Source organism: Marmota monax, unplaced genomic scaffold (genome assembly GCF_021218885.2).
Source record: "Marmota monax isolate L192 unplaced genomic scaffold, Marmota_monax_Labrador192_F-V1.1 WCK01_AAM20220418_F8-fsc00338, whole genome shotgun sequence".
Classification (NCBI taxonomy): domain Eukaryota; kingdom Metazoa; phylum Chordata; class Mammalia; order Rodentia; family Sciuridae; genus Marmota; species Marmota monax.
Window position 1 is genome coordinate 239,392 of NW_026693035.1, and position 14,419 is coordinate 253,810.

Consider the following 14,419-nt stretch of genomic DNA (forward strand, 5'->3'; position numbering starts at 1 on the left):
ATTTTTGTTTTTCCTTCTCATGTTAAAGACGAGAGGAAGTGGGTGGGAGAGATGTTCAGAGCCCATGCGCTCTCTAGTAGTTGAGCCAGCCCTGGTGACCAGGGCTCCTGTGGCCATGCAGGGGCTGCTTCCATATTCCCGCTACTCATTGATAAAACTTGCCCCTTCATCCCTTCTTGTGGGTTCCTTTCCTCCTGGGGAAGGGCTGTGGTAGGCTCATGGGAAGAAAATGCAGTAATATGATGAATGTATGATATGAAATATTTAAATATTAAACAATGAGCATGTGCTTATTGTTTAAAAAATTAGAAAATGCCACTGCTTAAGAAAAAGAAAATCTCACCATGCAAAGATAGGGGCTGGGGTTGTGGCTCAGTGGTACAGTGCTCACCTAGCATGCATGAGGCACTGGGTTCGATCCTCAGCGCCACATAAAAATAAAATAAAGATATTGTGTCCACCTAAAACTAAAAAATAAATATTCAAAAAAAGATAACCATAGTGAGCATTTTCATCAGACTTTTTCTTTTATGTTTAATGTGCTGAAGTTGATATATACAAACAGGAAACAGGACAGGCTACTGGTTTTGACCCACATCAGTTGGGTCTGCCTTTCTGTATCAGTTTTCTAGGGTAGTGATAAGAAAGTACCATAAACTGGGTTGATAAACCAACAGAAACATGTTGTGTCACGGTTGTGGAGGTTGAAGTTCAAGATCAGGGTGTTGGCAGGAGGCCAGCTGGTGGTACTTTTTGGGGTGCTCTCAGAGTTCTGTGCACTGCCCTGAAGCTCCTGCCTCAGTGTTTCCCACCCCTCTGGGTGGCTGTCCTCACTCTGGCTTCTGTGCTATAAATCTCAAGCCCACTCAGTTTCCCTGGGTCCTCTTGGTGCCCAGGAGACCCTGACATTCCTATTTTAGCAAATGTTGGGAGTGCAGGTGACCCCCTTCCACCACCCACTAACTACTTACCAGGTTGCTGCCAGTGGCCGTGGCCGGCTTCTGGCTTCTGAATCCTTCAGCTCTGAAGCTGGTTTCTGATCTCGGGTTTACCCAGGCCCCAGGCTTGCACAAGAACCCTCTAGTGACCCACAGTGTGCCTTTCTCTCAGGCACTTTCAGGGACTCCTTGCCTGCTTCTCTTGGAGCTCCCATTCTGAGCTTGGGAGGGATGGACACTTCTTTTGTTATGTCCCTCTCCTAAAGGTAGGAATTTGTTAGGGTATATCTAGCAGCTCCCCAGAATTTGGGGTGTTTTAGCTAAAATTCCAAAGCATCTGGGAAAATTCCACCCACCTCCTGTTACCCTCTGTGGATCACACTCATAGATCCTGCTTTTTTTTACCTTACTAGTATTGCTGGAAGATCTTTCCATGTTAAATTCATTTTCTATAATATTTTAAATTGATTCATAACGTGGCATGCTTTAACTGTATCATAATTATTAACCAATCTCTATTTTCAAGATGGTAGATAGTCTCTAATTTTTGAAAAATACTTTCAGGATTATTTATAGAGTTACCATAATTCTGCAGGGTTTTAGTGTTTCTCCTGAATTCCTGGATCAACTCAGGAACTGAGCCCCCAGGTGAGCTTGCTGACTCTGGAGAGACGCTTCTAAGACCAAGGCCAAGTTTGCTCGGGGGAGCGATGGGGGAAGTCAGGCCAGTGCTTCCAACAAAGGTGCATTTGTTCCCCAGCCTTTATGCTCCTGATTTCTGGGAAACAAGGAGACAAGCGGGAGGATGCAGGGGCCAGTAAAATTCACCCCAAGTGAATTGTAGGTGTCAGAGCCCGACCAGGGCAAACAAACCAAATTTAGCAGGGATTGAGTGGTGCAATTCATAAGCTCCCTTTAATGAACTCTGCCTCCAGAAGCCCATTTTTATATTTTCCTGTGGATTTCCTCAACTCTGAGGGCAGAACTGATGATAGAAGCTTTGGACTAGAAGATTAATAGCCTACAGATATTTAGAAAATAACACCAGGGGGTTGGAAGTGTGCAGAGGCCTCCTTAGCATGGGGGGTGGTGGTGTTTCTGGGTTTGATCCCCAGTACTGCAAAACAAAACACAATCTTTTAAAAAACATCATATCTGAAATGCCTATTTGTCGTAGAAAAGCTTAGAAAAGTTACCTAAGTACAAAGAAACAAATGTTAAAGTGATCATTATCTAGCCAAATGTTGTAGTAAATGCCCATAATCCCCCGGACTCAGGAGGCTGGGAGGCGGGAGAATCACAAATTCACCACCAGCCTCTGCAATTTAGCAGGGCCCTAAGCAACTTAGCAAGACCTTGTCTCATAATTAAAAGGGCTCAGTGGTTAAGCACCCCTGGGTTCAATCCCTAGTACAAAAACAAACAAAAAAAATTATCTATTCCCCAAAGCTAATGACTACTACCATTTTATCTTTTATCTAAGGTCATTTCAGAGATTGAATCCTGTGTGTGATTTCTGGTTCAAATAGTTTTCAACCTCATTTTTCAGTTATCAGCATGTTACTGATAGTTTTTTTTGTGATTTTGTTTTTATTAGGTATATAATAAATGTAGTATATTTAGCAAGTCTTCTATATTTGGATGTTATTTTCTTCGGAGTTTTACCAAATTGTAATCTCAGCAGCTAAATCTTTGCCCAAACTCCTGAGTGGTCCTTCAGAAAAATTTCTGTTAAGAGAATTTCTGGGGAGTAGAGGGTTATAGTAAATTGCACATCAATTACTGAGACACAAATGTATATATATTCATTGAAAAACTAAGCCTTGCCGGGTGTGGTGGTGCATACCTGTAATCCCAATGACTCTGAAGGCTGAGGCAGGAGCATTGCTAGTTTGAGGCTAGCCTGAGTGATTTAAGCAAGACCCTGTCTCAGAATAAATAATAAAAAGAGTTGGGGTATAGCTCAGTGGTAGAGCAATCCCGGGTTCAATCCCCAGTACTGCAAAATAAGGCAAAACTAAGCTTTACAAGATTGGTTCCTTTTCTAAGGCAAGGGTTTTGCTGTGAGTATGGGGCTGCTTCACAGAAGCCTGGGGTGAACACACAGGTAAGTGGAGGCCCCGAGGCCAACCTGGCTCCTCATGTCATCTTCTCCCCACCCCAATGTCTGCCCCACAGGTGTCTGCTTGCCTAGGACTTCAGGGAAGGATCATGTCCCAGGTGAGTGTGGCATTTCTTGGGACTGGGCTTCATTTCACCAGGGATTTCAGGATCTTGAAGAACGCACCCAATCAAAAAATAACGCAGCAGAAGCCAGGATCTGTAAGAATAGGAAGCGAATGACCGCTCAAGGCCCTGGGGAGAGCAGGGGAGATACACAGCAGAGGTTGCCAGAGTTACATGGCGTCCTGTCAATGTACATAGACATTTCTGTAACATTAAAAAGGCTGACTTCGTTCAATACAGGATTCGTGTTGTCTGTTTGGGATAAGCATGTCATCTTCTCAGGGGAAATAAAGTTTAGGCATTTATTTTGATGTATCTGATGAATCTGCATATGTGAGATGTATCAGAAAGTTTCCTAAGTCACAACCTTGAAATGAACACGACGGCAGAGCTGTGTGTGTGCTGAGGCAGACATTTGCGATCACAGCTGTTCAGGGAATCTGAACACGTGGGTCCACAGAAGCAGCCTCATTCAGCTCATGCTGACCTGGACAGACACCCCATTAGCTAGAGGAAAGGGCGCACAAATCATCTGTTCTTCAAATTATTTTCCATAATAACTTTTGACAGATGGAGAGGGAATGGCTCAAAGTTCCAGTCTTGGACAGAGACGTGGAAGGAGGACAATATGAGATCTAGCTTTTATTCCTTGAGTCTGAGGAGGAGGCCTCCTCTCTCTCCTCAGGACTCAGTCCTCATCATCTGTCCTTGGCCTCCTCTGAGTCCTTTTCCTCTTGGTTGTTAGGGTCTCCTGACGATAGTGATATTGTTTAGCAGTTTGTCAGCGTCCTCAGACGTGTATCTTCTTCAAAGGCCTCTAGGAGTTCATGAATGTGAAAAGTACCAGTCAGAGTCCTTGAAGTTGCAGGAGCTGGAGCCCACCTAGAACACACCTGAATCCACAGGCAGCCCCTGAGCTGCAGAGGGTCTGTAGCAGGGGCCCACAAACCACTGCTTCAGGAACCCACATACCGTCAGGAGGTTTTCTTGTTCCTTGGCCTTGCTTCTTTGATTTTCTGCTCCCATACTGACTTCATCCATGCAGCCAGACACTGTGGCCACAGTGTCCCCACCTCCTGTAGACAAGCTGCCACAGAGAAGGGCTAAGTCTCCTGCATGGGGTGGGGAGGATAAGGCGAGCCCCTGAGAAAGACAAAGTCCCAAGAACAAAGGATGCAGCCATCCACTCCAGGGAGTAAAGCCTTCCCAGGGTCTTGGTTTCTGTGTCTGTGCCGAAGCTTGGGGCTGTTTGAAGCCAGAAGCATTGAGAACAGGGAAGTAGGGCTGCAGATCATCCTAGGAGAGAGCCAACTCCAGCTGTATGGGAAGCCTGGGGGGTGGCGTGGGCTGTGTGTCTTGGAAGCTAATGTTTGTGGGAAACCAAGTCTCACTGGGAGTGTCTCCTGTTGAGAGAATCTATAGTGAAGGTGGTAACAATAAAATCTATAAAACTTATCCTATGTATGAGTGGCCCACCTCTCATCCCAGATACTTGGGAGGCTGAGGCGGGAAGATCCCCTGAGCCCAGGAATTTGGGGCCATCCTGGGCAACATAGTCAGACCCCATCTCAAAATTTTAAAAAAGTTATAAAACTGTCAGTTGAGCACGTATGTTCCATTCTTCTATTTTCATATAATTTCATGAATAAATGTATGAGAGAGATACTTCATGTAGCCCCTCTTCCCATCTTACAGATGAGCAGACTGAGGCCGGAAATAGTTAAACAAGTTGCCTGAAGTCTGGTGTCTTTTAGGTGGTGGGGATGGAGTCTGAATGCAGACAGACTGTAGAACTGGGCCCTTAGTAGTTTCATCTACGGGTACCATGTGTCCAGCAAAGGAATTCAATAGTATCCACTAGTCCAGACCATACTGTCCCGCCTGGTGGCCACTAGCCATGAGGGACTACTGAGCAACTGCATTTTTAACTTACATTTAAATTTTAAAAATAGACAAGAGGAAAATATTTTTCTGTTAAACACAGGAGCATCAATTTGACAGTATTGTATTTTATCTTAACCATTTAATGGTGGCTTAATTGGGACGTGCTATAGGTGTAAAATACACACTAGACTTTTGAAGATGTGTGTGAAAAACAATGAAAAATGTCTCAGTGACTTTTAAATGATTGTGTAATACATGATTATATCTTGGACATATTGAGTTAAATAACAGTTTCACCCATTTCTTGTTACTTTTTAGGCAAATGACTACTAGAAAATTTTCAACTTGTGATATTTCTGTCAGGCAGTACAGGTTTAGTGTGTGATAAGTGAGTATTATTTCTAAGGTCACCGGCTTCAGCAGTTCACCCTTGGTTGTAAGTTTTCTAGAGATCAGGGCATTGTCACAAGACCATGGTGGCTTTCTGTGTGGTCTGGGCTCTACTCTCCTTTCTGGGTCACTCTCCCCTCATCTCTTTCTGCTCCTGCTTGGCCCACTATGGGGGATACCTCAGGCCCCCCCATTTGCCTACATAAGCCTGCACATCCTTCATCTCTGCACAGGAGCAGCACATGTTCAGGGGGCTCCTCAGCTCTCTCTTGCCAACATCCTCCCACTTTCCATCATGAGGAAAGCCTCAAACTCACTCTTCTTCATAGGTGTTATCAGTGTGAAGTCCCATTCATCATGTGACAATATCAGAATCCCCTGAGCAATATAATTGTGCCATTTCATCTTTTTGAGATCTAAATCTTTTAAAAAAATATTTATTTTTTAGTTGTAGTTGGACATAATACCTTTATTTTGTTTATTTGTTTTTATGTGGTGCTGAGAATTGAACCCAGGGCCTCTCACATGCTAGGCAAGCACTTTACCGCCGAGCCACAACCATAGCCCTATTGACATTCTAAATCTTAGATTTCTTTTAGCCAAGACTGGACACCTAACTTGATTTTTCCTGGATGCCCAGGGCCGGAGCATAAGACTGAACACCTGCAATTAAAAAAAAAATTTAGTTTTATTTATATGCTGTGTTGAGAACTGAATCCAGTGTCTCACTCATGCTAGGCAAGTGCTCTACCACTGAGCTACAACCCCAGCCCCAAGCACCTGCATTTTTAACTTACATTTAAAATTTAAATGAATTCTCTGTCACTTGTTAAATTCCCACAGAGCTCTTGGTCTGTTTCTGCAGTTACTCTTTGTCGATTTGTCTATCCTGTCCCTGTATTTGGGACAGGATAGTTCCTGAAACTTCCTGTGGTCTTCTGTGTACTGGAGGAGGGCTCCTTTAGTATTCTGTTTTTTAAAAATAGGTTTGCTGTTTTTAAGCATTTTTTGGAGGGAGGGAAGCTAAAGCAGTGGTTGAGCAGAGATATTTTTTAATCTTGAAAAATTAAGAAAAAAATGTAAGGGTAATATATGAAGAGACCCAGGCTGAGGGTATGGCTCAGTGTTAGAGCACTTACCTCCTATGTGATGGGTGAGGCCCTAGGGTCCAATCCCCAGCACTTAAAAAAAAACAAAAACCAAGAGACATTATTCCTGTTACTCACAATGAATAAATGTTAAGTAAATGTTAACATTTTGTCATGTTGCTTTCAGATCTTTTGTATCTTTTCAGATCTTTTGATAACATGAATAATACCACGGAAGACCTCCGCAATAAGAATTTTGTGTGTTTTGACTCAGTAGCATTCTAAGAGGTAGAATACTCCCAGGGTTCCCATTTGCAAATTAAGAAATTAAGGCTCAGAGAGGGAATGTAATTTGCATAAGGTCACAAAGCTGGCATGTGCCAGGGCTGGGATTCAAACCCCAGCATGCTGCCTCTGGAGCTGTACACTTAGCCCACGCTAGTCCCCTCAATGGACATACACCATGTTTTCTTTTCCTTTCCTCATTCTCCTTCTTTCCCAGTGACACATCTGCGAATTTGATATTTTCCTGCCCATGTTTTTAATATTTTAATTGCATTTGTACATATCTATAAGCCATCTGTAGAAATGGTAAAGATCGGGTCCATTCATCCCAGCCCCTATAGACAGGGTGACTGTCTTATCTTTTTGTTGTCATAAACAATGATGCCACTGTCATCTTTTTGTTCAGTCTGCTCTGGGCAACGAGTGTCCTGTTTGCTGGTGGATTTGCACAGAAGCAGAGATGGCCCAGTGCCACTCCACGCTCCCACCTGCTTCTTTTTTCTCTGCATCCTGGTCTTTCAATGTGAAACGCCTTGAAACCTTTGTGACACGTTTAAGCAAGCGTTCACTGATGAGATGGCTGTGCATAGAGGTTTTGGTGTGTTTTTTTTTTAACTTAAAAAAATTGTTTAGTTTAATTGGACACAATACCTTTATCTTATTTATTTATTTGTTTTTTACATGGTGCTGAGAATCGAACCAAGGACCTCGCACGTGCTAGGTGAGCACCCTGCCACTGAGCACAACCCCAGCTGTTGGTGTTTATGTTTCAATTTTCATTTTTTCTGATTAGTTCCTATGAGCCCATTTCAGTTTACTTTCTTCTCGCTCCTGTGAATGGCTGTCCCATCCTCCAGGTTGCTGTCCATGGAGTGCTCTGTTTGTTTCTTATTGCTGTCCAGGAGTTCACAGCAGGGTCAGTTACGCTCTTGAAAATTTATCTGGGCTTTTTGCTTTTAATTTTCATGAAAGTGGCATCTGTATGAATGAAAATATAGGTAAAATTGCCCACCTTTTCCTTTTCAAAATTTGTTCTTTTTATTTTTGGGGACTGGGGACTGAAGTCAGAGGCACTTGACCACTGAGCCACATCCCAGCCCTATTTTGTATTTTATTTAGAGACAGGGTCTCACTGAGTTGCTGAGCACCTCTCTTTTGCTGAGGGTGCCTTTGAACTCTTGATTCTCCTGCCTCAGCCTCCTTAGCACTGGGATTACAGGTGTGCACCATTGCACCTGATCAAATTTGTTCCTTTTCTTTTTATTTATTTATTGGTACCAGGGATTGAACTCAGGGGCACTCAACTATTGAGCCATATCCCCAGCCCTATTTTTGTATTTTATTTAGAGATAGGGTCTCACTGAGTTGCTAAGTACCTTGCCATTGCTGAGGCTAGCTTTAAACTTGTGATCCTCCTGTCTCAGCCTCCTGAGTCATGCGGATTACAGGTGTGCACCACCATACCCAGCTTAAATTTGTTCTTTTTAGATATACATGACAACAGAGTGTATTTTGACATCTTATACATACATGGAGTATGACTTCCCATTCTTGTAGTTGTCCACGATGTGGAGTTACACTGGTCATGTATTCTAGGAGGCTTAGCACACCTTTCACCTTGTACTACCCTTTGTGGGGGAGAGAAAAGATCATTTTAAAAATCCTCACTACAGACCTTTTCCTTTTTGATCTTTGCCTTTTGTGACTTAAACCCTTATTTCCATTCCACAAATCTATCCTCTTACCCTTTCTTCTAATTAGTAAAAATTAAAAATTTTAAATTCAGGTTTTTATTCATGGTGATGGGGGGGGGGTGGTGAGTCCCATTCAGCATCTGTGGGTCCTTCTTCTGTTTCCTCTTTCTGCAGCTTTAATTTTTACCTCTCATTATATATATTGATGATTAGAATTGTGCTCTCATTTATTTCCTCATTCTTCTTCCCAGTGCCTCTTTATTTTGTTCCAATTTTTTTTTTTTTTTGTGGTTCCTCTCCTTAAATAGGAGTCTCCATTGCCTCAAGGTGGGGGAGACCTTAATTTGTCCTGCGAATAGCTTGTGCAGCACACCCCTTCCACTCTCTGTCATCAACTCTTTGTGGTCCCTGCCAGACTTTCCTGTGACCCCTTTGCTGGTGCCAGTCCTCTCGACAGGAATATCCTTCAGATACCAGAGCCCCTTTGACTTTCATGACTACTCAGATGTGATTTCCTGTGCAGCTGAATCTGATATCAGTTCATCAAATTTCATTGCTGGCTCAGAAATAATGAAAGCATATTTTTCATTGTAATCTTCTCTGCTGCTGTCTTTGTGGTTCATCTCATCCCAGCACACTCTGGGCACCTTTAGATCACGGCAGTGCTGTGTTCCACCTCTCAGCGCCAAACTCCAGTGGAACACCATAGCTTATCAGGACCACTGGAGGAGGGAATGGAGACCCTTTTTTGGGGGGGTGATACTGGGGTTGACTCAGGGGCACCCAACCATTGAGCCACACCCCCAGCCCTATTTTGCATTTTATTTAGAGACAGGGTCTCACCGAGTTGCTTAGCACTTCATTTTTGCTGAGGCTGGTTTTGAATTTGCAATCCTCCTGCCTCAGCCTCCTGAGCCTTTGGGATTACAGGCATGTGCCACCACGCCCAGCCCATAGTGAGAACTTTTTAAATGATCTTTTCTCTCCCCCACAAAGGGTAGTTCAAGGTGAGGGGTGTGCTAAGCCTCCTAGATAAGGTAACCTGGGGAAACTTGGCCTGTGACCAAGTGAGATCAACCTCCCTCGCCTTTGCAGCCTATACTCAGTGCTGACCACTCCATGTTAACCGGGCACGTGCTGTTCCAGGGGTCACTGTCGTTTGGGGATGTGGCTGTGGGCTTCACACGGAAGGAGTGGCAGTGGTTGGACCCTGCGCAGAGGATCCTGTACCGGGAGGTGATGCTGGAGACCTACAGCCACCTGGTCTCTGTGGGTGAGGAAGGCTTTCCCTGGTCTTCACATTATGTCTGAGCACCTTTCCTTTCCCAGTTATGTGAAACAGTAAACCCCCTGAGTGCTTGGCCTTGGGCTTTGGTAGAGTGTCTTGACCTTACCAAGTGTCCAGTCAGCCTGCTGTATCTGCAGAGTCAAGCAACCATGGATGTTGAAGGGGTACAGACTTTTCCGATTGTCATTATTCCCTAAATAATACAACAGCTACTTATGTGGCATTAGGTATTATAAGTCACCTAGCAATGATTCAAAGTACATAGGATGTAAGTTATATGTAAATGCTATGCCATTTTATATAAGGGACTGGAAAATCAGGGATTTGGGTATCTCAAGGGGATGTCCTGAGCCAATTTCTTGCAGCTAGACACCAAGGGATGACTGTGATTTGAAGTCACCTCCCAAGTGGAATGTCTATTCTTTGGCTGAGAAGTCAGTGTTTAGTGGGTGGCCCGAACCGTTTACTTGCTGAGTAGCTCCACGTAACTCAGCACAGATCCTGTAACTATGTCTCTTAAGCAGGGTGTCAAGTCAACAAACCAGCTGTGATCTCCAGGCTGGAGCAGGGGACAGAGCCATGGGCGGGGAAGGAGGAGATGCGCAGGTGGAGATCTCCAGGTGAGGAGACAGCCTGCAGGGGGACCCTGGGAGTTGGGCTCCAGGCGGTTACAAAGCAGAGCCTTTGTTTTCTTTTCCCAGGTGAATGTTCTTACAAGTCTTGGGTCATTGCAAGCAGTGGACATTTGACCTGAGACCTCAAGATGCCCAAATGATCCCTGCTACCTGCACCCCACTACATGACTCCTTTCCTTTCCCTAGATTTTAAAGAGACACCGCCTCTGTTTTTGTGCATCCTTTTATTCTGCCATGAAAACTCGCTTGCTCAGTCTTTCTCTGGAATCTTCAGTCTTGTGCTTTCCCCTGAGGTTATAAAATAAACTTTCTCATGTGTTTAGGGATTCAGGTAGGCTCTGTATTAAAATAGCTATTGTCGTGTGCCACGCTTCTGTGAATCTTTCTGTGAAATGCTTCAAAACTTATTTGCTGCATCTGTATTTGTTCCCACCCTGTCCTTAATACCTGCAAGCAGGTGAAAGCCGTTCCTGTGCTTCAGGGTAAACTGATGACTCTGTCACCACCGTCTCCCTCAGTGTTCACCTGTATGAGGCATATGTTCATGTTTATTACCTGTTTCTGCAATAGAAAATTAAGTGACAGGGCTATTCAGAGCTATTGTTCTAATGCCTTACACTTCTTTGGGGGAAGTGGGGCTTTTCCTACTCTGCTTCTAGCTCATAACTTGGTACCAAGGAGTTTCTGAGTCTTAGTTTGCTGGTTTTCTGTTTTTGATCCTCTAAGTCCTGCCCCCACCACGTGATCTCCTTCCACCTTTTCTATTTCTTCTCACACCATTCTCAAACATCATAAGCTTGCACTGTCTAATTACTAGTTGGCTTTTCTGATTCCATTTCTGGTTTGAGTTGACCTTAGAAGTTAATGCCACTCTTTGTTAATGTGCCTAGTTACTCTGGTACCCTTTTTGAGATGATGCTTACATTCCTCTTCTTTCAAAACTGTGTGACATGGCCCCATTCTACCTAAGAAATTGTAATTGCAGCTTTTCCTGGACACCTCAGTCTTATCCTTTGGGGACAAGAGCCTTTATTTGTCCTTATTTCTATAGGAAGCTGGTGGTGGATAGTTGTGGAATCCCTCATTCTTTTAGGAAAGGAATTTTGTCAAAGATTTGTTCAGAGAAGTTGTTATTAATCTGGAATCCACATGGGAATCCTCTTGGAAGCTTTAAAAACACCGCTGGAAACTTCTCATGGGGACATCAGCAATCCATGATCTTTACCTCTTAGGGATTCAGCAGCTGGGCTCTGAAACTTCACGACCTCTGAACAGAAGAGTGACATCTTTGCAGTGCACATTGGTGCCGGGGTGAAGCGGCAGGTAGAGTCTGTGGTTTAAACAGGTAAAAGAAAAAACAAGCTTGTAAGGGTTTAAACACAGGATGAAGAACCTGACACTGAAGATTCTTAAAGCCCTTCTTTAAACACCTCCTCTCTCCATTCCCCAGGTACCCTAGTGTGCCTTTCATCTTGCCTTATATTTCCTAGTACCCTTATCTCCTTGGGCCCCCCTCACCTGGGGGAAGCTAAAGCCTGGGGGCATTGGCTTGTCATAGCTCATCATGACTAAATCTCAGCTCCTCATTTGGTGATGTCCTCAGGACATGCTGGAAACACTCTCCCACAAGGCCAGTTTCTAACCATGGAAATGGGTGGACACTACAGATCCTGTTTCCCTGTGGCACCCGTCAGTCAGCACCTCAAGCCTGCAGTGTTTCTCTCTTGCTCACTCTTGTGTCTGCATCCTCTTGCCAATCTGCCAAGTCAGACTCATTCAGAGCAAAGTATTGTGGCCATTTCATACCTATTTTACAGTATCTCGCTTTTTCTTTTCAAAAGCCAAGGGACTAGAAAGTGTTTATAGATTTATTTTTTTAGTCTAGGCAACTAGGCTTAAAACCACAAAATTTGACCTGAGACCTCGAAATGCCCAAATGATCCCAGACGTTGCTGCAATAACTATGATACCTGAAAAGATGAGAAGTTTTTTGTTTTGCCTTTCCTAGAACTTTGGCAAGTTGACGCCCAAGCAGACAGACGACAGGAACACCAAAACAGACGTTTGGGGCAAGTTGCCGTCCCAGATGGGAAAAAGTTAATCACCAAAGGGCTCCATGAATGTATTGAACTTGGAAAAAAACACTCCCCGAACTCACCCCTGGTCCCCTCAAGACAGCAGCCCCACACGTGTGACTCATGTGGAAAGAGACTTCAGCAAAGCGTGGAGTTCAGTCCCAGTGCGTACCTTGCACGGAGGAGGTTTGAGTGCGATGGTCAAGGGAACTTGTTTCTCTACTCCAAGCTGGAGACTCCGCACCCTGCGGAGAGTCCGTGGGCTTGCACCCAGTGTCGAAAAGCCTTAAGCCAGGACGCAGCCGTGGGTGCAGATCAGGGGACCCACGGTGAGAAGCCCCATGAATGCACCAGGTGCGGGAAAGCCTTCTCCCGCAGGGCGCAGCTCATCGTCCATCACCGGGTGCACCGAGGGGAGAGATCCCACAGGGACAGTGGCTCAGGGAGTGGTTTCAAGGAGAGGGCTGTCTTTTGCAAGGGGGAACAGCACACCAAAGAGAAACCGAGAGGAGATCGCCGTCGTCTTGGCCCAAGGGTGTCCCGGAAAGGAGGTCTCTTCGCGCCCCATATGGCGCATTCTGAGGAGAGGCCATACAAATGCTCGGATTGTGAGAAAACCTTCTCGCACAAGTCCCGCCTGGTGGAGCACCACCGCTCCCACACCGGGGAGAAGCCCTACGGCTGCAGCGAGTGCAGCAAGACCTTCTCCCGCAAGTCCTGCCTCATCATCCACCACCGCATCCACACCGGGGAGAAGCCCTACGGCTGCGGCGAGTGTGGCAAGGCCTTCTTCCAGAAGTCGCACCTCATCCTGCATCTGAGGACACACACCGGGGAGAAGCCCTACAGTTGCAGCGACTGCGGCAAGGCCTTCTCGCAGAACTCCTGCCTCATCATCCACAAGCGCACGCACCTGGGCAAGAAGCCCTACCAGTGCCCGGAGTGCGGCAAGAGCTTCTCCCAGAAGGCCAACCTCCTCCGCCACCACAGGATCCACACCAGGGAGAAACTGCACGGGTGATAGGGTGACACGAGAGCAGCCCCTCTGGGGAGGGGCTGTGTGGGTGTGGAGCAGCTCTGGAGCTGCAGGGACCCAGGCAACTCAGGTCTGCGGCTCTGCTGAGTCAGGAGGGACACAGAGGAAGGGCTGAGAGGCCTTAGAGTGAGATATATATATTTTATAGGATAAGCATAATGATAATGGGCATCTATGTTAACTAGGGATATTAAGCATTATAATATGGAAACAAGTTAAATCACTAAAACAGCAAATCTCAAAAGTGTCCGAACAATTCTAGAGCTTCATGGGGTTATGTGCCTGAGTGTGCTACCTACAGAGTATTTATTTTTGAGTTGCATTGGTAGAAACAATTTTGAATTTATAGACATATAATATAAAGAGTATATATCCAAGACTTACTATATTAAGCTACACCATCTGTCTTTGTAATATGTATTATAACTGACATATGAATTTATTCACCAGAAGTTCATATATAGTAACCACCTACCATTTGTCCTGTTGTTCAAAGTATGATAGAACTCCTGAATCTGAAAGCTAACAATTTCAGGACATTTTCTGCTTTCTCTCAACCAACTAGTCAAAAGTTATAAATTAAATGTGTAAGGTTAGGGCTTCTTTTCTGGCATTTTTTGGACTGCCTAACATAAAAACCCTTCCGCTGTAGACACCTAGAAATGATGGACAATATAAAATTAATATTCTCTGCTGAGAGCCATAGCCAAGTAGGAATTTTTGGTTGAAAGGTGACCCTGCTCAAGGATTAGGGTGGCTCCAGGTTTAGGGTGGATCCTGCTGGATTAGGGTGGCTCCAGGTTTAGGGTGGATCCTGCTGGGAATAGGGCGTATCCTGCTGCCTCAGCCGCCCACTCATTGATTTCCCGTTGAGTTCTTG

The 14,419-nt window shown here is 44.9% G+C and overlaps 2 protein-coding genes across 2 annotated transcripts; both read left to right on the forward strand.

Moving 5' to 3' along the window:
• The first annotated feature begins 2,802 nt into the window (after positions 1 to 2,802).
• Positions 2,803 to 11,765, forward strand: LOC124098838 (zinc finger protein 140-like). Its single transcript, XM_046453802.2, has 4 exons — positions 2,803 to 3,158; positions 9,652 to 9,778; positions 10,315 to 10,413; positions 10,495 to 11,765. Exons 1-4 carry the CDS (start codon positions 3,102 to 3,104, stop codon positions 10,545 to 10,547), a joined length of 336 nt encoding a protein of 111 aa, XP_046309758.1. The 5' UTR covers positions 2,803 to 3,101; the 3' UTR covers positions 10,548 to 11,765.
• A 307-nt stretch (positions 11,766 to 12,072) lies between these two features.
• Positions 12,073 to 13,524, forward strand: LOC124098856 (zinc finger protein OZF-like). The gene is made up of 2 exons (XM_046453829.1): positions 12,073 to 12,214; positions 12,437 to 13,524. Exons 1-2 carry the CDS (start codon positions 12,073 to 12,075, stop codon positions 13,522 to 13,524), a joined length of 1,230 nt encoding a protein of 409 aa, XP_046309785.1.
• The last annotated feature ends 895 nt before the right edge of the window (positions 13,525 to 14,419 follow it).

What these genes read in the sequence shown, in the direction of transcription:
- LOC124098856 (XM_046453829.1), top strand. Translation starts at nt 12,073, where the DNA reads ATGGAAATGGGTGGACACTACAGATCCTGTTTCCCTGTGGCACCCGTC. An exon ending in TCAGACTCATTCAGAGCAAA is followed by an intron (nt 12,215 to 12,436) that starts GTATTGTGGCCA and finishes TGCCTTTCCTAG; the next exon opens with AACTTTGGCAAGTTGACGCC.
- LOC124098838 (XM_046453802.2), top strand. Translation starts at nt 3,102, where the DNA reads ATGTCTGCCCCACAGGTGTCTGCTTGCCTAGGACTTCAGGGAAGGATC. An exon ending in AGGGAAGGATCATGTCCCAG is followed by an intron (nt 3,159 to 9,651) that starts GTGAGTGTGGCA and finishes GTGCTGTTCCAG; the next exon opens with GGGTCACTGTCGTTTGGGGA. An exon ending in GCGCAGGTGGAGATCTCCAG is followed by an intron (nt 10,414 to 10,494) that starts GTGAGGAGACAG and finishes TTCTTTTCCCAG; the next exon opens with GTGAATGTTCTTACAAGTCT.